General features: G+C 35.6%; 1 protein-coding gene across 1 annotated transcript in view; it reads right to left on the bottom strand.

The window, feature by feature from the left end:
• The window catches only part of SPOCK3 (SPARC (osteonectin), cwcv and kazal like domains proteoglycan 3), a 245,831-nt gene that overhangs the window by 76,596 nt on the left and 141,809 nt on the right, over positions 1–27,426 (bottom strand). The window contains exon 7 of the mRNA XM_068403290.1: positions 16,282–16,408. Coding sequence (XP_068259391.1) covers positions 16,282–16,408 — 127 coding nt within the window. The remainder of the gene's footprint in view (positions 1–16,281; positions 16,409–27,426) is intronic.

Genomic DNA, 27,426 nt, shown 5'->3' with positions numbered 1-27,426 from the left:
TGGAATAACTTTAGAAGACAGGAATAAAATAAAAATATTCAGATTATTGAAATAGGCTAAAAATATAATGTAATTCAATATAGAAAACTGCTATGTTCTACTCTTAGGTAGACATAATACAAGCTATGGAACAACTGGCTAGACATCCATTCCAAAGGAAAAATAAAAATCTAGTGATCACTATGAACAATTAAATGGTGTTTAAAAACATTACCATACCAGGATATATAAACAGGACTGCAACCTACAAATCATGTAAAATAATTCCACACAGCTCTGGCAGCACTTAAAATAGAGCACCCTGTCCAGCTTTGTGACAAGGTTTCAAACAAGACAGGAATTAATTATAAAAAGTCCAAAAAAAAGAGTAACAGGAATGATCAGAGGCCTAGAAAATAAAGTCAATGAGAAAGAGGCTCAAGGAGTGGCGATGGAGTGGGGATGTTCAGTCTTGAAAAAAGGGGATTCGCACAACAGCTGTCAAATGGGTAAAAGTCATCTGAAAAATACCTGAAAAGAATATCATGATGAATGTTTCAAGAAATAATTGGCTTCAATTGCTGCAGTAAAGTTTCAGATTAGATACTAGGAAGACTTTTTAATAATAAGGGTAGTGAAGTACTAAAATAAATTGTTGGAGAAGTTTATTGAATCTTAATCATTGTCTTTACAACCAGGATTAAATAAATCTGTCAGGAATGACACCTGCGTAGTGTATCTTGCTTTGAGAAAATGGGTGGACCAGATGGCATCAAGCTTATTCCATGAGGAAGTACAGGATAGACCTGCTCTGGGAATGAACCAGTGTCAAGAGACTATTGCTTGCATAAATCTTGTTCATTTGCTGGAGAGATTAAAAGATGTGTCATGAATGAACTAGGGAGACTGCATGAAAGAAAAGGACAACAATGCTTATGCTGGTCCATGGATCTTAGGTGACTTACTTAAGCAAAATTCTATTTGGTACTGAGTGTATTTGTGCTCTCCTGAGCTCTTGAAAACCTGAGATCCGATTTGGGAACATGCTAAACTTTTTTAGATGAAGTAAAATAAAAATGAATTGAACGTATAAATGCTTTGCAATGTGCAATGAAAAAACCAATCCTTTAATTGGCCATCCAAATCTCACAAATAATTTTTTTGCTTCTATCTATCTGCAGAACCATCTTCTATCTGTAAAACAACACTCTCATATCACACAGAGGGACTGTGTGTGTGACAGTGTAAATTAGTTATTATTTGCAGACTTCTCAAAATCTACAGGGAACAAAGATATATTAAAGCAGATGAGGAATTCAGTTTAACTGTGTGGCTACTGTATAATAAAAGATATAAGACTGTACTGAACAGTGCAGAAAAATGAATTACTGATTAGATACAAGAGAGGTATGTCCACTCTGTGTGTTAAGTGACTGAAGAGCCCTGTGGAATTCCTGCCAGGAATATTGAGTGGCTTTTAAACAAACTAACTAAAGCTAAGTAATGAGGATACATGCGATTTCTCTGGCAAGAAGGCAACAGAAGCTCATGCACTGGTGCCTTCAGGTGCAACCTGCAGATACTCCCTCCAGTCCCTCCTTTGCTTCACGGTATACATATCGGACAGACGGAAGCAGAGCTGATATGTCCCTACACTATACAAGCCAGCAGAAGTCAGCTGCCAGGGTATTCACCTGGATTTCCAATGCGTACTGTGTCCATTATGTGCTTCAAGCCCATGATATTGAAAGACTGAAGCTAAGCCAGATAGGTCAACACACCCTTTTCTATCATATAAACATAACTTTGCAGTATTGGATGAAGTGTATATTCAATGTGAATTAAAGTCTTCTAGAAATTTTCATGTGCTGAGGTATATGACACTTACAGAAATGCTTTCTAGAACACCATCACATTTAATGCTGAGTATTTAGTAAATTACTTTTCAGACAACCAATAACTAATACTTATGCAACTGTAAAAAGTGTGTCATCTTTGAGAGATAACTGTCACCTTTAATTGTACCTTATCTCAATAATGAGAGCTCTGTAGGAGTCCATGACTTTTTTGTGCATTTAAAATTAAACAGGGCATACTATCTAATTCTAAGAAAAAATACACTGATGAATAATTAAATTCAGATTCACCTGATAATTATTAGTTCATATGGTACAAATACTTAATTTGAACATATACTTCCACATAGGGAAAAAGTTCATAGGGTTTTTTCCTTATTATTACCAGCTGTGGTCATCCATAATGATTCTGACACTAACCAGTGAGAGAGAATAAGAGGCCCTGCTTCTGATTCCTCAACTCTTCCACACCCTTGTTCACTCAGCTCTAACCAACCTTCCAGTGTACAGAGAGGAGAATAAGTGATCTCATGCAGGTGAAACTGGGGATATCAGCAGGCACTGGAGAATTCCAAAATCTTACCACCATAGACTACAAGTTGTACACCACAGCCTTCTGCACTGCTACCTATCAACTGAATGTTCATAGGTCAAGCAGAGAAACTTAGCTGTTATAGTATAAATAAATAGAACGGCTGAGAGAATTTGGAATATCCTCTCAAATTTACATGTTCCTACCAGAAAAGCTCACAGTTCTTCCTTCCCTGTCTATTTTATAGATGATCAACAATGGGTGGTTAGGAGATTTTTGTATGATACAATCAACAGAATCTCTGAGAAAAGAGCTCTGCTAGAGTACCATGAAGACAGATGCTGGAGAAGAGAATGAAGTGTCAAATATTTCTTCCAGTATCATCATATGTCTTATCGCTAGAAGTCTCTCCTTTAGAGCTCCACATTCATGCATCAATACAGATCTCTGTCTTCTCTCCGTTTAGAACCTGATCTCTCTGACAGCTGAACAGATAATTTCTGATTACTCAGTACTGGGTGCTTTCAACTTTATTTCATGCTATTTTGCTTATCCACATTCTGCATTTTCTTTATCCTTATTTCACAAAGCTTACATACATTTCCCTGCTCATAATTTACTTTTACTGTATTTTGAGCAAATTGCTATGTGAAATTATGGCCTCAGATTTGAGCTTCCTAAAGTAAAATATGTAAGAAACTACAATATGCTTTCACTGGGTTAGTGATTCCTGTCCCCTGTCATGGGGCTGGGGTGGGCAGAGTGAGTGTTGACCAGGTTATGTTTCAGGTCCAGTCCAACACGGAGCATTACTTGATATGGAACACGGAAGAGAGGAAAAGGACTGCTTGAAACAAGGGGCCAGTTCCAGGCAATGGCTGGTACTGCTTCTTTGTGCACTGGTGTTACTTCAGGTTGGCTTAAAATGGAGGTGAAAATATGGCCAGAGTTAATGTGGTAAACCTAATTTTGAAATTATTACGCCACTTTATAATCCTTTACAAAAAGCAGCCAAGGCACAAGCAGCTGCAATACAGAATTTCAAACTAAAACCAGCTAAACATAATGCCAAGATACCACGTTTTCAACTAATTCAAGCTTTAGAAATTAAAAATTAATGTGCAAATTTATCTATGAAGTGTCATCCAGATCTATAGATGCCATTTTGTCCCATCAGTAACCTGTTGTTAATCATGTGCATTACTTACCTAAAGAACAGGAGTTTGGGTATAAAGCTTTGCAGCAAACAAGTGCTACTATTTAAAATGAAAATAACGTTTGAAAAATATTAACCATAAAGAGATGCAACTAGCATTTTGACCAGAGAACAAAAGGAAACTTGCCTATTGAACCAAAACCTTGAGCAAATAAAATCTTTTGCGGTTGAAAGAGAGCTGATGATACATTGTTTATAAAGCTATGAACTAGAGAAAGCAATTTACATGACAAAATGAAAATCTGTATGCAGTTTTCTTCCTGTTCATCACCTCTATAGCTCTTGCCTGTTTTCTTCAGCAATTTGCAGTGCAATGGCATAAAAAGAAAAGCCTAAAATCAGGTCAACTAGCTATTCAATCTTTTTCGGACATCCTAGAAAACATATCGAGTCACAGAAACATGCAGATAGATGCCTACTGGCATTATTTAAATTAGGCACCTACCTGTCTTTGCTTTCCTACTTAGAGGCTTTTAGAGATACATGATGCTCAGGAGCTTCTGAAAACCCATCTAAGGACCTATCTGCTTTTTAAATCAGCCATCTGAATTTTTAGGCACTTACTCAGTTTGGTAAATACATACTTCACCATCTTATTCTACACATTTTGCGAATAGGTAAACTAATATTTTATACTATCAAATGAGAATGTAAAGCTTAATTAATGCTAAATGACAAGACCCTGTGATATCCTTACTTGAATCACACTATTTCCAGTAAACTAAAAAGTATTAATAATAATGCTTCTAGTCATTTTTTGTGTAAAAAACCATAATATACTACCTCATATGCAAATTAATATTTCAACATTGCTTGAAGATAGTAAATTCTGTAAAACCCAAGATATTTCAAATATAAAAAAAAATAAAAATATTTAGAGAGTGTTTTAAAAAAATTATTAACAAAAGGAGTAAAAATATGTGACCATATTACTCCTACCTGTATTATTCCTTCTGATCTTGGCTTGTTCCAAAATTATAAACACTGATGCAGTTTGAAAACACACCAACAGCTTCCTGTAAGCATGCTTAATATAAAAAAATTTCTCCTTCTAACATACACACGCATATACTTAAGTCTATAAATTCTGGCTGTTATTCAGAGCTCTCACCCATATAGTCTAAATTCCAGCACATCATCAGGCCCCTTGTTTCAAACTTCTTCATCATTTTTAGCACACCCAAGCTACAGATGCACAGATTGTCACTCTACGCTGTATGTACAAGAGATCTTTGGTGTACCTCATTGTTGGCATTCACAGTTTTGTAATTTGGACAAAATTTCTTGAGATAGAAAAAGGAATATTGCTCAGACAAAACTAACTTCACATTTTTCAAGTTCCCACTTCAAATTTGAAAATCAATATTCAAAGAAAAATGTAAAATGTGAGCAAAAAACATTTAATTCTCCTAAACCATCATCTCAAAAACAGCTGACTACTTTGGTTCAAAATCAGCCAAGAAAGATCTTCAGTGATTTTCAGCTGACATGCAAACTCCTGAGTAATGGCAATGGTAAAATAAAAGTAATGGCAAAGCTATAAAGCCTTATAAGAAGACACAAATGGCTTGTAAAAGCATAGAATTTCTTGTTAAAAGAATCTGCTTATTGCTTATTAACATGCATGATCACTGTACTTTTAACGTGATATGGCTTCCTAAGCCATGCTGGCTGATTGCATTACTAATTAAACAAGTTCAATTTATCTAATTATATCTAAGTTGAAATATTTATAAAGTTATAGATGAGCTAAAATAGCATCTAAAGGGCGTGCTCATTAGTCTTTAAATAAAGGAAAAATGATGAAAGTAATAAAACTAATGTGCACAGACCTAGCCAGTCCATGCTGGGTTATCCCATCCAAGTTTGTAAGACATTTAAACTACACTATGTCAATTGGGAGAAAAAAAAAAAGAGAAAGCAAAAAAAGAAATACTGTAGAGTTACTTACATTTAGGTGAAACCTTCATCAGTGTACTACAGAACCACCATTTGGATCAGAAGTTAGATACACCTAGGCGCACTCGGCTTTCTTACCATCACATTGCCTCTACAGCTCTCTGCTCTGTTTTTTTACCCACCTATAAAGTGTATGCTAAAATTCATTTGAACTCGAAGTACAACATTTTATTTATTAAATAGTCTAAAATAGAAGGCTATGTGTGCTATCAGTGAAGGAAATGTTTATGAAATTCCACGTTCATAATGGTTTTCACCCTGTCAGGGAAGAAACATGCTGTTGTGCAAGTGGGAGTTAATATTCCAAAGCATGGCTATTTTCCCTAGATTACACATATTTGTTCTTGAACTTAAAGAGATATATATCTTGTGTTCTTGTGCAAACACACACAGAACTGTGCCTAAATCTTTCTACTTCTTGCTGTTAGTACTTGATTTCTAAAATATTCAAAAGATTTCCCTGTTCTGTGTCAAAAACATATGGATTAAAATCAGGACAACGCAAAGCCAAGTCCTCATATGTCATAGTCTGAATGAAGAGCAAAAGTGGTAAATTTTGCTACACAAACTCTTAGTTTTCTCTTCCAGTAAGTCCATGGTGGCCTACGATGTTCCATTTTTTTTTTTCCCAAAACTCTGCTATGATGCAGAGGACCTACCTCTGATACTCAGCCATATTTTTCAGATCCCCGTCTCTCTCTTAGTTCTCATCAATGCCCAGATCTTTTCTTTTGGGACTTAAGTTATTTTACTTTCGTACTTTTTTTCTCATTTACTCAAGATCTCATCCAAGAGTACATCTGTCTGTTAAGAAATACTTGGTTTCACTTTGATCTCAAGACTAATGTAGAAGAACAAGCAAGCAGAGCAAGCAGCAATGTCTTAACTTGTGGAAGAAAGGTCTATTATTATTTGCTTCTTGTAAATTTAGCAGTAAGTAGACAGCTTGAAAGTCATTGGACATGTAAATAAACAAGTTGGACAGTTCTTCTCTTTGCTAGAAATGACTGAAGTTGGAACAGATCTCAACCACACCCCCGAGGAAAACTGACAAAGGTAGAAAGAAGGCAGGTTTCCTGAAGGACTCCATATTCTCAGGAAAATCTTAAGGATTTTGTTTGAGAGCTGGCTAAAACATTTTGAACATTTCTGAATATCAACTATTCATTTCTTCAAGGTTTCTTTTTTTTTTTCCCCCCCAAGAGGGGAGTGGCAGGTGTATATTAATGCTTCAAAGAGACCTGAAGCTAACAGGAACTTCACAGAAACACACACTGTTGTGAAATTCAGACAACTCAGAAACTTATGGATGTGGCTTTGGATATTTTAGAGTGACATGATTTTGAGAGGGAAGCAAATGTGGTTACCGGGTACCCCATTAGAAAACCTGAATCCCAGACAGTTTTCTGTGGTTATATTGAAGAACTGTATTATTTTACAGCCATAAACTTAATACGCCTGAGCTGTGATAACATGTATTTGTTTAATATTACAATATTGAATGCTAAACATGTCTTATTAAAGCCCATTAAATAAGATTAATATTTCCTTGTGAGCTTTTCAAAATTACAAAGAATAAAAAAAAAAGAGTGAGACTTGGAAGATTATTCTTTAATTTTACAGATATTTTACCTCACTGACAACTGCTAAATTACTAGGACTGAAGCTTTTCTTTTTCTCTGGGACAGCGTAACTAATTTATAACACTGCTGGTCTAAATTTCTGTTACAGTGTCTGATGTTACTACTTGAAACTTCACAGTATTTCAGCTTCTTGCTAACTGCAAGTGTGACCTACATCAACAGTGTGTAAGAATATCTTTTTAGAAGCTAAACACTTTGTTCTGTTTGATTGCTAAATTTAATTCCAAGTTCTAATAAATTTTAATTTGAACAATTACATTTTTTCTAGTAGTTTTTACTTTATTTGCAGTTCTGTAGCTTTTCAAATGCTTACTGTTCTGTTAATTGCTAAAGAAAACCAAAATGGCTGAGTGATGTTAAGTATATCTTCTTTTGTGCCTGCTACAGCTATGTTGTTCCAAAACCCTTCTTAAAAGGAAAAATAGAATTAAATTTGAAGAAAATTAAAGATGCAGAAAAAGGGAAAGAAATTAGAACCAATATACATCTATTATAACTCTCCATAACACATGGTACACAGAACAGGCTCTGTTTTAAAGCAACAAAATGATCCATGGGTTCGCTGCTCCTAGGTAAGCATATATTTAAATTCTACTATGAGTAATAGAAGACAAGGAGACGCATTCAAGGAAAAAAAAACACCAAGGTCCCATGGTTCAGTGCACAGGGAAGCGATGTCTGGTGTAAATATACATGTAAAAACAAATGGTGCATCAGAATTAAGAGAAAATAACAGAGAAAAAAAAAGATAGCAGGCATTTAAGTTAGATTTTTGGCGCTTTTTTTTAAAGGTACCATTGTGTATCTACATATTTTACCCCACAGGATAAATTTAGGACAATTACCCCTTAGAAGTATAATCATCCCATTCATACATCTATAGCAAACCAAGAAATGTCTTTGTTGTTACATTTTCTTCCATTTCCTCACATATCTGGAGTGCCGCCTTATGCACAAGAACAATTTAGGTGGCCATGGCTCTCCCTTGTCCCTGGGACACGGGAAGGAATGTTCAAAGGAGAACAGAATGACATGCCCAGGGTGGGATGTAGGGCTGTCAGAGACACAAGATCTGAAATATACCATGCACCACTAAACTTCTTCCTTTCTAATAAGTGCTTACATGTATTTTCCATACCATCTCCTACACTGGCACATTCTTCGGGGTCTTCTTTCAGAGAATTATTGCTGTAATATTTGAATGTTTTCACTGGGCCAAGACCTGAGCCAGTTTTCTTGTTTGCCATTTGCCACTTTCAATTTCATCTTCTTTTAATCCCAATTCTTATCATATTGTCTGCTACTAACTCTCAGAATTTAGATGATGTCCCTAGGTTGACACCGTCTTGTTTCATGTCCACAGTCTTTAACCACTCTCTCTCTTCTTTTATAAAAAGGTTCTTTTCCATTTGTTTAAAAAAAAATGCCCAAATAAAAGCCTTCCAAGATCATAAAAATACTCTTATTCCACCTACCTACCTCTTCAGTTACTACCCTCTTTATCCTCTGCTCCATTGAAACCATGCTTGCTAATGAGCTTGCACTTGGTAAATCTCAGACAATCTTCTCTTTTGATCCCCTTCTTGCAACCGACACAGCTCATCACTATCTTTCTCCACTGTTTCTCAGGTGCCTTAATGTTTCAAACAGCTACGTAAACTTAAGAACATTATTTATTGTCTCTTAATGCTCCAGACCCATTTTTTTATTGGTTTCTTTTCAGAACTGTTTTCTGCTCCCCATCATCACTCCACAAGCATAACTATGCCAGTGGCAGCTCCTGTGTTCAGCTTCTGTGCATTTCTGCCTGCATGTGATGTGGACACATTCTCCTGGAAAAGAATTCTTGTGCCAAAATGATTCTGATTATTTTAGCTGTAATTCTACTTACAACATATTGAATACTATTTTCAAAATATTAACTTCTGCTGGTTAAAGCTATCATTCAGAGAAAGACCTTTCTCCAGATATGTATGGATGTCTCTAATGCAACCTAACAGTTTAAGAAATCCGAATCTTTAACCATCTTCTCAACTTCACTTTAAGCAATTTGATTTTTCTTGTTTTACTGGCTGTCCTGTTTGACAGTTAACATACCAATTTAGATTTTCATGCATAGGTTCTGAATCTGAGTTCTTTCTACATTCATTACTTTGTATCAGTATACTGCTGCTGTGATATGAGAGTTATTTAATGAACACTGACACTTGTTTCACGTTCCCCTATTTGTCCTATTCTTTCATTGTTTTGTCCTTCCAGCCTAGATTGTTTCTATTCTAGAGAAAACTTAATACTGTTTTAAAAAACAATGTAAAGGTATTAAATATATGAAGGCTCAAGAAAATATTTTCTAGTCCATAAAGTAGCATTTTTTTTGTCTTTATTGAAGTATTGAAGTTTATGTAGTATATTTTAATGCAAATCCAATATATAATTTTATATTAAACAAACAGTATTCTGGAAATTAAAAAAGGGAACCAAATTACATTCTTGGTAGTATATGTCATCCTAGTCTAAGAAATACTAAGCTGCTCAGAATTTCAAAATATTGGAGGTTCTATAAAGTAATTTGTCATCTAAGTTATCATCTCCATTTTCTACAGCTTTAGCAGCTATTTATTTTGAATGCAGTTGATAAAAAGAGATCAGTTATATGTAATTTGGAATTTTCAGTACATCAGCCTATTTGGAAAACTGGATTAAGTGAAATGAGTCAACCTTCTGACGTTTCTCTGCCTTTTTTTGAATACCACATCCTATCAATTTAAAGGTTCCAGATAAAATTTCAGGCATTACTGGCAAAACCCATTGATGGCAGAAGCCGGAAAACAATCTCATTTCCTGATTTGTTATTATTAGCCTTTTTTAAGCATTTAACAATAAACAAGGAGTTTCCAGTATTTCTGCAAAGATCAGTTTATCATAATAAAGTACACTCCATGGATCAATCAAGCAGGATACATTTTATCTCATGGACTACTGGTCAGTATCATTCAAGAAAGGTTTGTTAGAGGTTTTTTGTTTGGGTTTTTTTTCAGGAGGAGGGAGAGGGTGGGGCAGAAGGAGGGCTGGTCATGGTCTGTTGCTTTCGTTTTTTCTCATTTGCCAACAACTTTGTCTTACTTGCCAATGTACCTCAGCCACAAGCCCTTCATTGTAACAGTCCAATGTAGATTTGGTCTGTAGAAGGCTTTAAAGTTATCCACTTGAACAGGGTGATTTTGGCTGGGTCTTCCTTGGGAACTGGATACAGACACGAATCTTAATTTGAGAGGCCCCTTTTGACAAAACCTATTTTTATTACAAAAAAAATTTATTTTATTATTTTTATTAGAAAAACAAATTGGTGCTGTCAGAGCACCTGGAAGAAGCTGCTTCTTCCAGTTGCAAAAATATGGACCAGAATACTATCAAATAATTTATTTCAGAGAGATTACATTATTTTATTACTAAAGATGGCGGCAATGATTTAACCTTACTACTTTTGGATACGTTTCAACTGACAGTTAAGTCTACAGCAGATTCTTAGTAACAATGCAGATAAAAAAACAAATGCATAGTGGATTAGCCCAATTTAAAAAGTATGACTGACATACATTGAATCAGGTTTGTGAAAATTACTTTCATTTACTATTACAAAATAGATAACTATTTTGTAATGAAAGTAATCTTCAAAAGTAAAGTTATCTATTTTCATTTACTTTCTTCAAAAAGTAAATGAAAATAGATAATTATTTTTAATAGTAAATCTATTTCTAGCAATCTGTTCTGAAGTAGAATGGAACGGTCAACAGCTCAGGCATGTGACCTGAAAATCCACAATAAGCTAATAAATAAATTTAAATCAATTTAACTTTTATAATAGGACAATGTTTAAAACAACACCAAAGATTAAAAATATTGACACTTATTTTTTATGCTTCCTCTAAACAAGCTGTCTTATACCAAACACACTGCTAAGAGATACAGATTATTAAGTATAAGTCTTAAAAACACCTGAACTGAATAAAGGCAGCAATGATTTTAAAAAGAAAAATGTTAAATATGGGATATCCTGAGAATAAAAATCTAGCAATTTAGGTTCATGTAATATTATAAACAACATTTGGATAAAGTAAGCAAGCAGTACTAAACTCCCCCCTCCACGCACAGTGTGATTTTATCCACTGGCTCTCTTTCACCCTTCTAATGAGAAAGGAATCATAATTGGGGAGACTGAAGAAAGTATTTGAATATTAAAAAAATTTAAATCCACACACCTATCTATCTGTAAAGTATATCAAGAATTCATAACCTCTTTTCTGACTGTTTGCTTTTCTATATCTTTTCCCTCTTGGCCTGAGAAGCGAGTTTAGACCCACTATTTTTGCAAAACATCGTTTTTATTGCTATTTATACCTACAAGGATGTCATCAATCACATGAAGTTTTCATAAGTAGAAGAAAAAATATTTCATAAAAAATTCACTGTCAGTATGAAACCAACTTGAGAAAATTGTTGCTAACAATAAAACTGATCTAGGACTTACTGCCAAGATGATTCTGGAATAAAATCATGCGGCAACAGGCATATTCTAAAGATTAATTAATTTCTGTGGTGTTTTCCTTTCAAAATACTCAAAGCATTACTCATTGATCTTATTTAAGGTTATATTTGCTATAGCAGGACTACCTGTCGACCACATTCAACCTAAGAAAGAAAACTTCAGCCTATTATACCAAACATCAGAGCTGTAATTAAAATATGCAAAAATCACTCAAAAGACAATTCATCTGATGTGTGACCATATTTTTTTTTCCTTGTGGCCATTTTTCAGAAGGCTCAGTTATAATATAGTACAAGATGGGAGAATTGTTCCAACAGAAGCATCCAAGCCTAAGCATCATCATCTCATCCACAGTTACACCAGCTTTACTGTATGCGTGCTTTACTGAATGGATGGAGTACCAAATACACAGGGGTACCAAAGCCCTATGCTACAGCACTGCTTGAGAATTCCTAGAGTTAAAATGAATAATGCACTTTCAAGTGCCAAAGTTTGGAGAAATGCAGAAGGTAAAACTAGACTAATGAAGTGTAAAAACACATGCAGTACTATTTAAAGGCTATTAACTAAAAATTGTTTGTAACACCACCCTGGCAAGGAAACAGCAGGATCTCTTTATACTGAATTTCTTCTCACATACTAATTAATGTTCACTTTGATTACTCAACATTTCATCATGTAATATTTTTATTTCAACATTCTTGTAATGCTAATAATGAATATCTTACACCTGCTGCTTCTCTTTTACACTGACTGTGTGAGACTAATTGTGGGCTGAGAACACAGTAAACCTAACCTGGCCTGCTAAAATGAATGGGAAACAAAACATCCTTACCTGATTCTGGACAAACTCAATTTAGAAATTAACCTTTCTTTCTACATCGTCCACCCATTATATCATCTTTTTTTTTTCCAAAGCAAAAAACATGTATGAAATATTTAAAGTTATATAATTTAATACAAACATTTGCATGGGCTTGGCCTAAAAAGGAAGGGCATACTCTCAAAGTAGTGTTCATCCACTAACTGCCAGCTATTACTATTTACTGACTTACTTTCAGAAAATGTATTCTACAATTTGCCGCAGTCATTGACAAATGCATTTTAAATACAAGAAAATTGCTATATAAACTCCTACTGGAGCTTGAGGACACAACGACACTAAACTCTGTCTGGAGTAAAGGAAGACAAATATTCGTCTTTATGTCAATTTTTAAAATGACTGCTCCTGAAATAACCTTGCAAGGACCTTTATTTTGATGCAACAGCACGACAGAATATGAAAGCACAACATCATGGAAAAGAAATAAAAACAAATATTTATAGGCTAATACAGATCTTCTGTGGTCACTAACTTTTTTTTAGCATTTTGCTGCCATAAACTTAGATTTGAAATCTACCATTATGTGGTAGTGGAAGACAAAAAGAAAACCCTGCAAAAGCTCTCTGATGCTACTTTACTTCTTCATTATATACATGTAAGGGACATAGAGGTTAGATAATATGTACTATTGCACTGACTGCAGCCTGATAATGTACTGGAATGGAAGCAGAGTGTACCTATTTAATCCACTCATTTCTCATCATTCTGTTTGAGAAGCATACTCTCACCTTTAACACGTGAACTGATGTAAAAATATCTGCATTTCATTATTATTTATACACTTCTGTACATCTACTTCACATCAGATCATGAGAGGCCATAGGGTCACTTCTGCCTATAGGACTATTTAGAATACAAGACTCCTATACAATAAAATAGGAAATAAGCAATGAGGTTAAAACTGCCTGTGATGTTTATATCACATTAAGAACGCAGGGAGAGATTTAAGACTGACTGAACCTTCACACGGCACAGCAAAAGAAATGCCAAATGACAGTACCATCTAACATCTAGTAAGATGCAAGCACATTTCAAGCTCTTGATAAAACATAAACAGGAGATTACTGTGAATGAAAATAAGAATATTTTCAAATCCTAAATTAAAACTTTAAGTCATATCATCACTGGAAAGGCATTATGTTTCTGCTAAGCCAAGCGTCCAAAATTCATGTGTAGGGCCTCAGATATCCTGGTGTAAGAGTTGGAAATTTTTAAATTTTTTTTTTAAAGGAAGATTAAGATTCTTGACCAGTTCCCTATAAGTAACTATTCGGTTTGTAAGAAAAACATTTTCTAATGTTCAGGTTGGACATTAGGAAGAATTTCTTTACAGAAAGGGTTATTAGACATTGGAATGGGCTGCCCAGGGCGGTGGTGGAGTCACCATCTCTGGATGTGTTTAAAAAAAGACTGGACATGGCACTTAGTGCCATGGTCTAGTTGACATGGTGGTGTCAGGGCAACAGTTGGACTCGATGATCCCGGAGGTCTCTTCCAACCTGGTTGATTCTGTGATTCTGGGTGATTTAGGATAAAACCATAAGAATTGTCAAGGTTGAGGAAGAACTAGTTATATTCTGATGTTTTTATTTTATCAAGAAGAAAATACCATTGGAGATGATACTTAGTGTTCAATCCAATAGCCAGTCAACTCCTGGAAACTCTAATCCTTTTTTCGTAAAATACAGACGTAGCTTGTGATTGCAGTAAAAAACAAAAGAAAACTCAATACAGCAAATACTAAGTCTAAAATCTTTAAGTGCTGAGAAATATCCTAAAAATATTTTGCTTAAAATGCTATATGGAAATTTTTTCTTCGTAAGTAACGAACACAGAGCTTCTCCATCTCTGTCAATTTAATCTAGAACAATCAGCATTATTACTATTACTGTATTTCTCTTGAAGCACTGGATATATCTACGATTAGAAACATTTTGTTAGTGGAAGGACAGGGCGTCAGAATGACAGAATACAGTAGCTCCTCTCACACTACTGAATTGCATGCAGTTTCTGATAAAAATGGGTTCATTAAGAGCACACATTTGTTTCTCCTAGAGAGGTTTAAGTTGCTAATATTGGCCAAACATTCTTCTACTGGAAGTTTTAAGAGACGATGCTAAACAAATTGATTTCTTTTCAGCATTATGAAGTCCCTCCATCTCACGAGTTTCACCTGAGCACTATACTAATGCAGTCCCTGGACCTCACCATGACCAGCACAAAATCTTTTCTCCAAAAAAAGACTGGGTAAACTGACAGTAATGTTTTTTAATTCTGTTTCCAAATAAGTATAACAGAAAAGACAGGAGGGTTCAGAGAGACCTAGACAGGCTGAAGAGTTGGGCGGGGAGAAATTTAATGAAATATAACAAGGGCAAGTGTAGAGTCCTGCATCTGGGCAAGAACAACCCCATGTACCAGTACAAGTTGGGGACAGACCTGTTGGAGAGCAGCGTAGGGGAAAGGGACCCGGGGGTCCTAGTGGACAGCAGGATGACCATGAGCCAGCAGTGTGCCCTTGTGGCCAAGAAGGCCAATGGCATCCTGGGGCGTATTAGAAGGGGTGTGGTTACCAGGTCGAGAGAGGTTCTCCTCCCCCTCTACTCTGCCCTGGTGAGGCCGCATCTGGAATATTGTGTGTCCTCTTCTGGGCCCCTCAGTTCAAGAAGGACAGGGAACTGCTAGAGAGAGTCCAGCGCAGAGCCACAAAGATGATTAAGGGAGTGGAACATCTCCCTTATGAGGAGAGGCTGAGGGAGCTGGGTCTCTTTAGCTTGGAGAAGAGGAGACTGAGGGGTGACCTCATTAATGTTTATAAATATGGAAAGGGCAAGTGTCATGAGGATGGAGCCAGGCTCTTCTCAGTGACATCCCTTGACAGGACAAGGGGCAATGGGTGCAAGCTAGAACACAGGAGGTTCCACATAAATATGAGGAAAAACTTCTTTACAGTGAGGGTAACCGAACACTGGAACAGGCTGCCCAGAGAGGTTGTGGAGTCTCCTCTGGAGACATTCAAAACCCGCCTGCACGCGTTCCTGTGTGATATGATCTAGGTAATCCTGCTGCGGCAGGGGGATTGGACTAGATGATCTTTCGAGGTCCCTTCCAATCCCTAACATTCTGTCTGTCTGTGTGTTCAGGAAGATAGAAGGAAGACTTGATTATGGTCTTAAAATACATAAAATGCTGTTGCAAGAAGGAAAGTTATGTAACAATTATTTATGTTATTACATTTTTTATCTGGGTATGTTACATCTATGCCTAGGTGCTTCAAATGTAAAGTATCCCCTCAATGGTCAACTGGAAAATGTCTTAACATGTTTATCGTACACCAAACTGGGGACACGCAACACTTTTTTCCTTACTCAAAACCCTGCCTTGGTGTCTGCCACAGAAAGACTTAACCTGGAGCTCCGTTACATTGTAAGGCACTCTTACACTGTGCTTCTTTGGGTACTACTGTTTCATGCTGCTTAGGATTTGCTACCTTTTTACTTTTTTGTCTTACTATATACTAGAATCGCTGTAGGTTGAGCTCTGTAATAAATATTTTAGTCAAAACAAATAAATGTTGATTTGTGTTACAATACAGTATTTTATTTTCCAAGAGCTGGAATTGAGTGGAACAATGAAAGAATAATTTAGTTCTTTATTTAATTCTTACCTGAGAAGAATATGTGTGACCATCTGATCCACAAACAGGATTGGTATAAACTACTGGACACTGCTTGCAGTTTGATGAAATGGGACCACCCCTCCACTGTTTATGGCCTAAACCAGCCTCTTTCATACTGTAAGTAAACAAAAAGTATGTAATTCTGATAAGCAACAGTAAAAATAGAACATATTCAGGGTATTTTAATGAGCCTTTACAAACAGTAAGCCATACATAATTTCAGCCATAAAGTTTACTTCTAAGTAAAGCGCTGCCACAGTCTTTGGTATGCACTCGCTCACCTTTGTACATTACTCACTGTAGTGATACTTGATACGTGTGCATTATTTCAGTTTCTAGCACATCTTAGTAGAAAAAGATTATTAAGGTGATACCTTGGTGACTGTTACGCTTATTGATCAGTGAAAGATGTCTGTCTTGTGTGGTATTTACTTTTTTTGGTTGTTATTAAATAGTATGAATAGAGCTGTTGCATTAATACTGGTGTTTAAAGAGGTAACATTTAAGTATTTAAAATATTTAAGTATCATAAATACCTCTATAGAAACAGGCAGGTGGTCCTTCACAGTACTGTTTGCCCCACTTTGACCACTGTCTTTCACAGCTTACGGTCCATAAAATTCAGACTCTAGCATCCAATGTAAAGTTCAAAGGAAAAAGAAAACGGAAATCCACTGGACCACAGAATTGATCTGCATAAGCATATATGCGTACGCTTATACAAACAGATAGATATAGTTAGCTGAATCATTTTAACCTGGAAAAAGCTACACTAGGTAAGACTAAAAGTCTAAAAGTTACTGATGCTTCCTCAGAATACTCGCTCAGCCTTCAGTAATTTGTGGCATATGGCCACCCTTGGACAAACATGTTTTCTCTCTGAAGCTTTGAATTAATTTTTATTCATGAATTTTTCCAACTGCTTTTTGGAACTATGAAAGCATTTAGCAGCCATTGTATCCTGAAACAGCTGTTTTATGAGAGCTGCCCGATTCATAGACTGACCTACAATATGCTTACACACCAGAAGGCTGTGCTGCCATTCAGAGAGACACAGACAGGCTGGAGAGTTGGGCGGGGAGAAATTTAATGAAATATAACAAGGGCAAGTGTAGAGTCCTGCATCTGGGCAAGAACAACCCCATGTACCAGTACAAGTTGGGGACAGACCTCTTGGAGACCAGCATAGGGGAAAGGGACCCGGGGGTCCTAGTGGACAGCAGGATGACCATGAGCCAGCAGTGTGCCCTTGTGGCCAAGAAGGCCAATGGCATCCTGGGGTGTATTAGAAGGGGTGTGGTTAGCAGGTCAAGAGAGGTTCTCCTCCCCCTCTACTCTGCCCTGGTGAGGCCGCATCTGGAATATTGTGTGTCCACTTCTGGGCCCCTCAGTTCAAGAAGGACAGGGAACTGCTAGAGAGAGTCCAGCGCAGAGCCACAAAGATGATTAAGGGAGTGGAACTTCTCCCTTATGAGGAGAGGCTGAGGGAGCTGGGTCTCTTTAGCTTGGAGAAGAGGAGACTGAGGGGTGACCTCATTAATGTTTATAAATATGGAAAGGGCAAGTGTCATGAGGATGGAGCCAGGCTCTTCTCAGTGACATCCCTTGACAGGACAAGGGGCAATGGGTGCAAGCTTGAACACAGGAGGTTCCACATAAATATGAGGAAAAACTTCTTTACGGTGAGGGTGACCGAACACTGGAACAGGCTGCCCAGAGAGGTTGTGGAGTCTCCGTCTCTGGAGACATTCAAAACCCGCCTGGACGCGTTCCTGTGTGACATGATCTAGGTAATCCTGCTGCGGCAGGGGGATTGGACTAGATGATCTTTCGAGGTCCCTTCCAATCCCTAACATTCTGTGATTCTGTGATATATTGCTTCCATATAAATAAGAAAATAGAACAATAATGCATGATTTTTATATTGTTTTCTGCTTGGAATATTAATGAGGAATCTAAAAATGATTATGCTTAGAATACAGCGATGACTTATCAGGACACACTCAAGCAGTAAATGTTCAAACTTATAAAAAACCCAAATCAAATCTTCTTTAATGGAGCAGAACTCCATTAGAACTTGGTTCACCTACAGATAATCACGAACTAATCTGCTAATTAGTCATGTATCACTGTTTGAGAAGAACTTGTCCAGAGTAATAAAAAGAACTGAAATTAGAGAAAATAAACTCCTCATCCTCTGGTTTTATGGTGTGCAGAGTAAAAGACTAAAAGCACACATCTGAAAGTGTGATGTTCAAAACCAAAACCCCGTTTCTCAGCTACGCTTATGTTTTTATGCTGTTCATAATTTTGGCTGTAAACGTGATCTTCAAGAAGAAAAAAAAAATCATGTACGTTATAGGAGTTTACATTCAGATTACATTGTGTGGCGAAATTTTGAACTGCACAGATTTTTTTACAGTGTAAACAGGAACCTGAAATATTGTACAGAGAAATTATCAGTTACTGCTGAAAAAGCCAGTAATTGCTTCAATTACATGTATCATAATGAGTGGTAAAATATCTGCACAGGAAGTTTTTATGTCTGTCAGGAAGTATAAAAAAAGGAAACAATTCAAACATACCACCCTAATTAATAATAAATAACAATCCTTTCTGCTGAGTTGCATCATCTGAAGACTAAGTATCAACCATTTCATTTCTATTACAATAAAGAAAAGCAAATTTGAACTGTATCTTTGCTTATGTATAATACATAGTAATAATCTGACTATTGCTGCTCCTCTCACTTGACTGAGAGTTCTCCAATCATCCACATGAGCTCCAGAGTAATTAGATTATTTAGATGGCTGCATCTTTCTGTTACTTCTTGTTACTTTTATAGCTCACAATTTTCCAGAAGTGCCCCAGTAGCCTGAGGTTACTGACAGGACCAGAGTCCCATCTATCAACCTGATGCAATTCCTGTTTATCTGAGATACAGTAACTTTAAAACACTGCATAAATCAATTGCAAAAGTTCCAGACATAAACAGGGAGAACCCCACTGATATCAGTAAAACCCAGAAATTAGAAGCAGGGTTTGTGAGACACACAAGGGCTGTTGGGTGTAGATGCTTAAAACATATCAGAGAAAGGACTAGTGATGATTAGAGGGTTTTAGCATATCTGCACCCTTGTACACGCCCTCAACGAAGTTTAAAGACAAGAAAAGACAGGGCGAGGGAAGAGGGAGAAAAAAGGCCTTTTAGATGGAGGAAAACAGGTAAGTAAAATCACCTAAAGGAAGGAAAACAGAATGATGTGTCTCAAGAAGGACCACAAGGTGGGTGGGCACTAGAACAAGCTCAGGACACGGAAATCGCAGGTCTGTGACAACCAGTGGAGAGGTATGAAGAAAATGGAAAATATTTTATGTAGTCAGACAGATTACTTTCTCTCAACTAAACTCTGCTTTGTTAGGCTCTTAAATGCAGGCTGTCCCAAGGTACTCCTTTAGGGTGAAGAGAGTCAAGTCTCCTGTTATACACAGAACTCACCTGAGACCTTCAGCAGATCACTCCTCTCAAAATCTTGGTTTCTATATAACTAATAATAATTTTCCACAAAACAGACATATCTGTATTTTTTCCAAACTTGGAATGGAAGGTATAACGATAAATCAATTATAAATAATGATACTTTGAAGGTATCAGTCCAGAGATACCAGGTCATGGAAATACTTTGGATGTACATCTGTTCAGAAGCTTTAGGACAATCATGCAGAAACTAGATTCTGTATTATCAGAGTTGTCGAACAGCTATTTTTTGATTGTCAGTCACTGAGATGACAGGCAAATATGAAAAGTCAATTAAAAACATTTTTATACTAGTTATGGTGGATATGTGCATTCCATAAAAAATATTAATAATGCCTTTTACTTATGTACTCCAAACATTTTCTTTCACCATTATTTAGTTGCATCAGATTTGTTCCCGTTGACTAATTCTTTGTTACCAGGTGTTGTGTTTATTTTTTTTACAGCTAGGCAATGAGCATACATACAAACTATTGACACGGAAATAACCGAGAAACTACTGTGATGATATAAATCATCTTCAATTAAGATCACTGGTGTATGTCCACAACGTCATGAAATAAGATACAGAAAGACTGCTTAGCTACAATATAAATCACTTGTTATCATTTGCTTGAAATAAGCAGATAAAGCAATATATTTTTACATTTTAAAATGTTAGCGAGGAAAACAAATAGTAAACAAAGAAATCAGTTACTTCACTATAAGAAATCACTTTTCTTTTTCTCTTCCTCGTATTTATTATTTTTTGATTTGATATGCAGGAAGAAAACCCAGATCACTGCAACTTGCAGTTACTAAAATTCTGCCATTTCATTTTGTGATTCCACTGCAATCACTATAAATGTTCTTGTACTTGTTAGTATTTTGCCACAGTAAATACTGCCACAATAAATACATGATGCCACATGAAAGTCAACTTCTTCCACTGACAAATTTTATACTTCTAAATTTCCTGAAAAGGGCTTTGGGATCTGCCTAGTAATAAAATAATAATTACTGAATACACAAGCTCTGCCTTATCTGACATTGTTGACACCTAAAGGGTAAAATTAAATATATGGGTTTAATTTACCAGCAATGCTTGTGATTGCATGAATTTGCATACACCAAATTGTGCATATGCTTTTATAGACTGCATATGCAACTGCATGCCTAGAAACATAATTAGCCAATGTGCCCAATTATTCTAGAGTATGTACCTGTTTGCATACATAAACTTACCTTCCTGTATACACAGTGATCGTGCCTGCAAATACTTTGAGAATGCTTAATGTAACCCATTGAAAATTTAGCTGCAAGCAACTCTTTGGCAAGATGACTCATTTAATAGTATCTATAAAATGCATGAGTGCCCAATTCACTTTAAAAAATGGTATTTTATAGCTAGATTTGAGAATCTTCAAACACAGGTCTTCAAATACAGACTGGCAGAAACAATCTGAGTTACTAAGAACCTAATCTTTCATTGAACTCTTGTAACTCTTCTCTGATAACTACATTTGCATTTTTTAGAGACTTTAGAATTAGTCCCATTTAGAGACTGCCTGATTATGTTTTGCCACAGCCTTTGGGAGACACAATCAGGCTGTGTGAGATTAACATAATCAGAAAAAAACACTTGTATCGCAAAATCTTATTTGCTTTTATTAGAGTTGACTGGATTTCCTTCAAAGTTCCCTTTTCACATGGAAGCATCCTGGAAGAAAACTATAGCTGTCAACATATTGTTGAGATGTTTCTTTCAAATGTCAAAAGAAACCAAGCCATTATTGCCAGTCTCCGTGTGCGTATGTCTATATTATTTTGACTTATTTCATTATTTTGCACTATTCCTAACAAATACAAGAAAAATCTGTCTTAAGAAACTAATACTAATTGAGTAAATCTGAGACAAATAAAGCAGACGTTAATAAAGTTAATATGGGAATCAAAATACAATACATTTTGGCAAGTTTGTGTTGTCAAGATGTTTGTATTTATTGATGGACCATCATAGTGTTTAGTAGGTGCATGTGAGATTATATAAATTCAGCTATTATTTTTCCCCAGCATCTGCACCCAAGACATTAGATTAGAAAATTATGCATGTTCTGTCATTTTTGCCAGGATCACTAAGCATACATACTCAGTACTACTTCAGAATTTAGAAGATTTCTTTCTGTGCGTGTAAAAAGAAAATGCTATTTACCCATTTGCACCGGAGAAGGAAAACAAGTAGATACCTTAAAGATAAATTCTTACTACCTACTTCCACCTACATGTATTATTAAAAAGATAAGTTTACACTTTAAGATAGTTTTTTGCCTTGTTGTCGTACAGCTCCATTATTTTCAGTACCTTCTGCTTACTTTTGCCAAGCAAAGCAAACAGTATTTTATTCTAAATGTTTCTATAATGAACTAAGGTCTAAACAAAATAGCCTTATGTATTTAAAAAAAAAAAAAACAGTTTTAAGTAATGCTGCTGAAATTTCCTGGAATTGTATTTGCTTCATTTTGATTGAGTGAAGTTAGCAGTACAGTATTTTAATGAGAAAGAAAAAAACAGTGTCAGAAGTTTAAACTGATCCTCAGTTTAAACAACACTGAGCATCAGCCCATTTCAAGTAGCAACGGAAGTCAGCTCTTGTTATACTTGATTGAACTGTCTGGCCAGCAAGGACTCATTGGGTATCCTGCAAGAGGTGGAGAGCATCTTCACATTTAGTCTGACAGCAAAGTAGTCCTAGCTATATATTGTGTCTATTTGACAAATAAATAAAATAAATTTGTACTTGTACAAAATAAATTTGTACTTTTAGGTAGCACGTAACCTGCTTACAGAGACTTTGTGCACTGTAAAAATATCTTGAACAAAGTGGTCCTGAGAGGGAAGATTATAACTATAGGTTCAGAAGTAAAGAACACGGCAGAAGAAAAACTTGGATGAAGCAGGCATTTGCACATGGCAGAACGATTCACCTGTCACAGGAAGTCTGATTTGGCCCTTCAGCATGGTTATTTCTGCCTCCAACATGAGATATGACGAATTCTTCTATAATGTATAAAAACAGCACTACCTCTAGAAGACAGTTAAACTATGTATTGGTTGATCTCTAGTATATACATATATTTTTCAGTTCTTTTAATGTTGGCAGTTTTGATACATCTGTAATTTCTTTCAACAAAACAATAGGAAACACAAGATTTTTGTTTTCTTTTAATTTTTTTTAGAGTAAAGGATCTCATTTCTCTAGAGGCTATTTCCTATGCAGGCATCCATTTGACATCATATGAATGTACAGGACATCCAAATCACTGTGCCATCTAGAGGCCACACTGAGAAATCCTCTTATCACCTATCATTACTCAAAGATCATTACTTAATAGATCTATGCAATATAAGAAGGTAAAAATACAATATATGCTGAGAGACAAGCTAATTTCCTACATCCTTCAAAGCTGACATCATCAAATACAAACCTCATGTTTTATAACTTCTACAGTACAATGGTCAGTGAATTCTCATGGAGTAAAGTCAAGATGTAACATTTTTAATTTATATCAGTTATGTGTAGGTTAGGATTTAAAGATTGTAGATAAAAACCTGGTCCTGTTGAATTCAATACAAGAACTCCTATTGACTTCCAGTGGGCGATAGTTTTAGTCTGTTGCATTAGGCTTCACGTATCACAACGGCAGTTCACAATGCTATGTTTCTACAGCAACAAGAGAATAATTCCTAAACATTATAAAGGACTTTGGGGCTAATTCAGCAGCATTAGACATAGACCTTGGATCACAGAGTAACACAGAACTCTCTCAATAAACACAACTGGTGTATCTCCATTAGCAAACAGCTACCACAGGATTACACGTAGAGTTAAATACTTGGTGCTGAGAACCTAATGCTCATGCTTTTGGGGGAGAGGGGAGTGATGGGTTGTTTTTCTGTTTAGTTTTTTAAGTTTGAACTTGCTCTAGTCTGGCATGCTGGCACACATTAGGCAGGATCCTGGAGCACATCCTTCATTTTTTTTCATTGGAAATTAATTCATTTCATACACCCTGAGAGCCACTAGTATTAAAACCAAAGCAAGGTAAGTGAGATGATCAGACTTTCACACAGTAGCACAATCCCAATTAAGTCAAAACACTAATGTAGACATATGGGGGTTTTTGCTGCCTTGGTTTTAAGCTTTAGTTTTTTCTTCTCCTCCTTTTTTAAGCATATGTTTTTTGAGGAAGAACAAAATTTCTTTCCAAAAGAACATTATATTACTCTTTTTTTTTTTTTACCTTCATTGTACCTCGAATCAACCAGTCCATAAGATCAGTAAAAGAAAGAAGAGCCCACTGAAATACAGACGACCAGGAAATTACCCCTATTCTTTCATTATTTTTTGTTTTCAATGAGTACAACAATTTATGAAGTTTGTATCTTTGTAAATTACAGCATCACTGCAGAACCCCTTTTCTTCTAAGGACCAAGTTGCCCTCCCCAGAATACAAAAAAAACCCACCTAATTTGTGCCAGCATGTCCTACGCTCTCTTGTCCCTCACTTTTTCTCCAGGCTCCATGGAGACTGACGAAAGACCAATGAATCTATAAAGGAAGAAAGAGCTGGACGGCAGACAAACAGAAACCTGCTAAGACTCAATGCACGCATCCATCTATACTCAACAACAATTCCTATAGATTACATACACAAACATGGACCTCACTTTTGTTTCCTCCCCTTTTCATGGTGAAAATTATTTCTTCACCAAGTTCCCAGGGGCAGATGTAGCCAAAACATCTATGGCAATATAATTCAAAAAACCCCATGGTATTGACAAGTAAAATCAAACTGCAGGAATACAAACTGCTAAAGAATTATAGGCTTTGAATCCAGACTCTGCAACAGCCACACAGCTTGAGGCAAATTCTTTTTCTCTTTCAGTTACCTCACACAACAATGCAGAAGGTAATCTCTCGAACAGATACTTGCATATCCTAAATTGTTAGTTCTGTGCAGAACAGAACTAAAACCAATACAGTGACATCTAGTTTAGCAATCATGATAAAAATCTGCTGAGTTTAACAGAGATAAATTATCATAGCAAATCATAATTTCTGACAAAATACACCATAAAATGATACGGCAAAGCTGAGGCCAAAATAAAGAGTTACTTTCGAGTCACTCTTTAATAACTCAAATATGAGTTACTCATATTTGTTACTCATATGAGTAACTCAAATATGAGTTATTCATATGATAGTAGGAACAACTACTATCACAAGTTTTCAAGGATTACTATTTTCAGAAACTGCAAAATATAAAAAGACTCTTGTACATGAAAGAAGTTTACTATAATCAAAGCTCTGTGTATATTCAGTATGCAAAGCAGAATGTCACTCAAGGGCTGATTTTTCTTCCTCTCTAATGCAACATTTTGAAGGATGTATTTTGTAGGGATATAAAGGTAAAGAAAAAATCAGGTGGGGAAAGAACAGTGAAGTTACAGACAAAGGTATTTCAATTATTTTGAAATATATGAAAACATATTGTCATTTAAATGATAAAGATGCTTCCTTTGCTAGATATGATTTTCACATATTGTAGATGGTGCAAAATTACCTTGGCACTATTGAATTCATAATTTTTAAGCTTATCAACTCACCTACTATTTTTTCTAATTCACGTTGTTTAGAGGACTTCTTCCACTTCATAAAAATACTGACCTAAATATGACTTCTTTTCATTCAGTGAATATATGTGTTTTTACTCACTCGAACAGACAGTGAGAAACTCAGGATCTCCTAGCTTACAGTTATTTAAGTGCTATTTTTTAAAAATAGCTTTATTATTCTTTTAATCTGTAAAATCTTAAAAATTCCACAATCTCTCACTAATAATCAATGGTTAAATCTTTCACAAGCACTGCAGAAATTGACAGTAATGAAGTTGAGCATGTTTGAATAGCTCCAGTGACTACACAGGATGCTCATAATTTTAACTGATTCCAGAATTGAGGCCTCAAATAATTCTATACATAATTTAGTTGATATAAATGTATAGGCAATATTAAAAAATGAGATTCATACACACACATCACACTTTGGTAAAGCAATAATGTATTATTTTAGAAAGATTTTTATAGTGTATGTTAACTCATGAACTTATACTTCACCTTTTGATCACTTGCCAAGATATGCAAATGTCTTTCATAAGTGCTTTCTATGCTAATCTGTGTTTGACCTTGTCATAATGGAATTTTTTAATCATTTCTCTTAGAGTTATCACCTTTTCTAAAAAATGTTTTCATTTTATAAAGCTGAAATAATTATTAAACAGCTCTCAAACCCATCATTTTCTATTTTGCAAAAACAGAACATTACATAGATTTTGTGTCAGCCTTGCAGAGTTTACCTCTTTGAATATATTCACTATCTATTAGTGTTATTGGAAAAAAACTTAAAGACATCAATATGTGTTCCAAAAGAACGCAAAGAGATTCTTCAATATGTTTTCCGATACAGATAAAAGAGAAGTAAAAATAGTTTCTTTTTTCTTTTACACATTATTTAATAAAGCAAAATACTTTTTAAAGACAGAAACCAGTTCTCTTCAGTCAATGAAAATAAATGTGGGTCCTATGTATCAGCATGTTTCATATTTTCAAAACTGCAGGGTTGGGTATTGGTTTAATTTTTTAATGATTATGTATCTATTATTGAGAAAGAAGTCAAAGTTATTAATTCAGAGCCTGTTTTCCATAATATGATGCTTTTTACGTGCATTTGATAGTCCAGTTACACAGTTCTCATCGGAAAGCATCTTAATGCCTATGTTTCATAAAAAATAACTGAGTGAAGAAAAATAACTGAAACATAAAAAATAAATTAAAAAATAAATCGAAATAAATGAAACATAATCAAATAACCAATAAATACTTCCACAGTCCAAAGACGACAAATAGTGACAATATTTTGATTAAAATTACTAGTAGAATGGTCACTCCTATAAGACTTACTGTTTTATGTTGAGTATAATTACAGAATAGTTTCACTAGAAAACAGCTAATTTTCCTATTGGCTCAAAACACTGGCTGCCACAAAAATGTTCTTTCGCCATTATAAAAGTAGATTGATATTCCACTCATCACATTCAGAACCCTGCAGACAGAGTGATTCTCACACAATCTTTCTCATTGCCTTGCAAGTGCAAGTTGCACTCTTGCTGCCCATGGTCCCAGCTCTTTCTTCCCTCACATGGGATCAGTCACAGTGTCTGCTTGAAAATGAAGACAGAAAAGAAGGAAAAGTCCATTTATAAGCATCTTCTTTTTAGAAGAAACAGCCTTCTAAGTGTTGAGTGTTATTCATTATTCTGACAGAATTCTGTCAGTGAGAGAATAAAATGGTAAACACAAAACAGTAGTAAACACCTGAGGAAATCATGTTTTAGCCTTCTCTTAGGATTTCTATTTCACATTTGTTAATTACCTCAGGCAAATACCTTTACCATTCTTGGCTTTATAAAATCAGCCCAATCTGTTTAAGAAACTCCAATTTCATTAAAACCAGCTTTACTTGTCAGCACTGGAAGAAGTCAAATGCATTTGGACAC

Source organism: Nyctibius grandis, chromosome 6 (genome assembly GCF_013368605.1).
Source record: "Nyctibius grandis isolate bNycGra1 chromosome 6, bNycGra1.pri, whole genome shotgun sequence".
NCBI classification, from domain to species: domain Eukaryota; kingdom Metazoa; phylum Chordata; class Aves; order Nyctibiiformes; family Nyctibiidae; genus Nyctibius; species Nyctibius grandis.
Note: the sequence above shows the minus strand (reverse complement) of the source record. Positions and strands in the feature narration are given on the sequence as shown.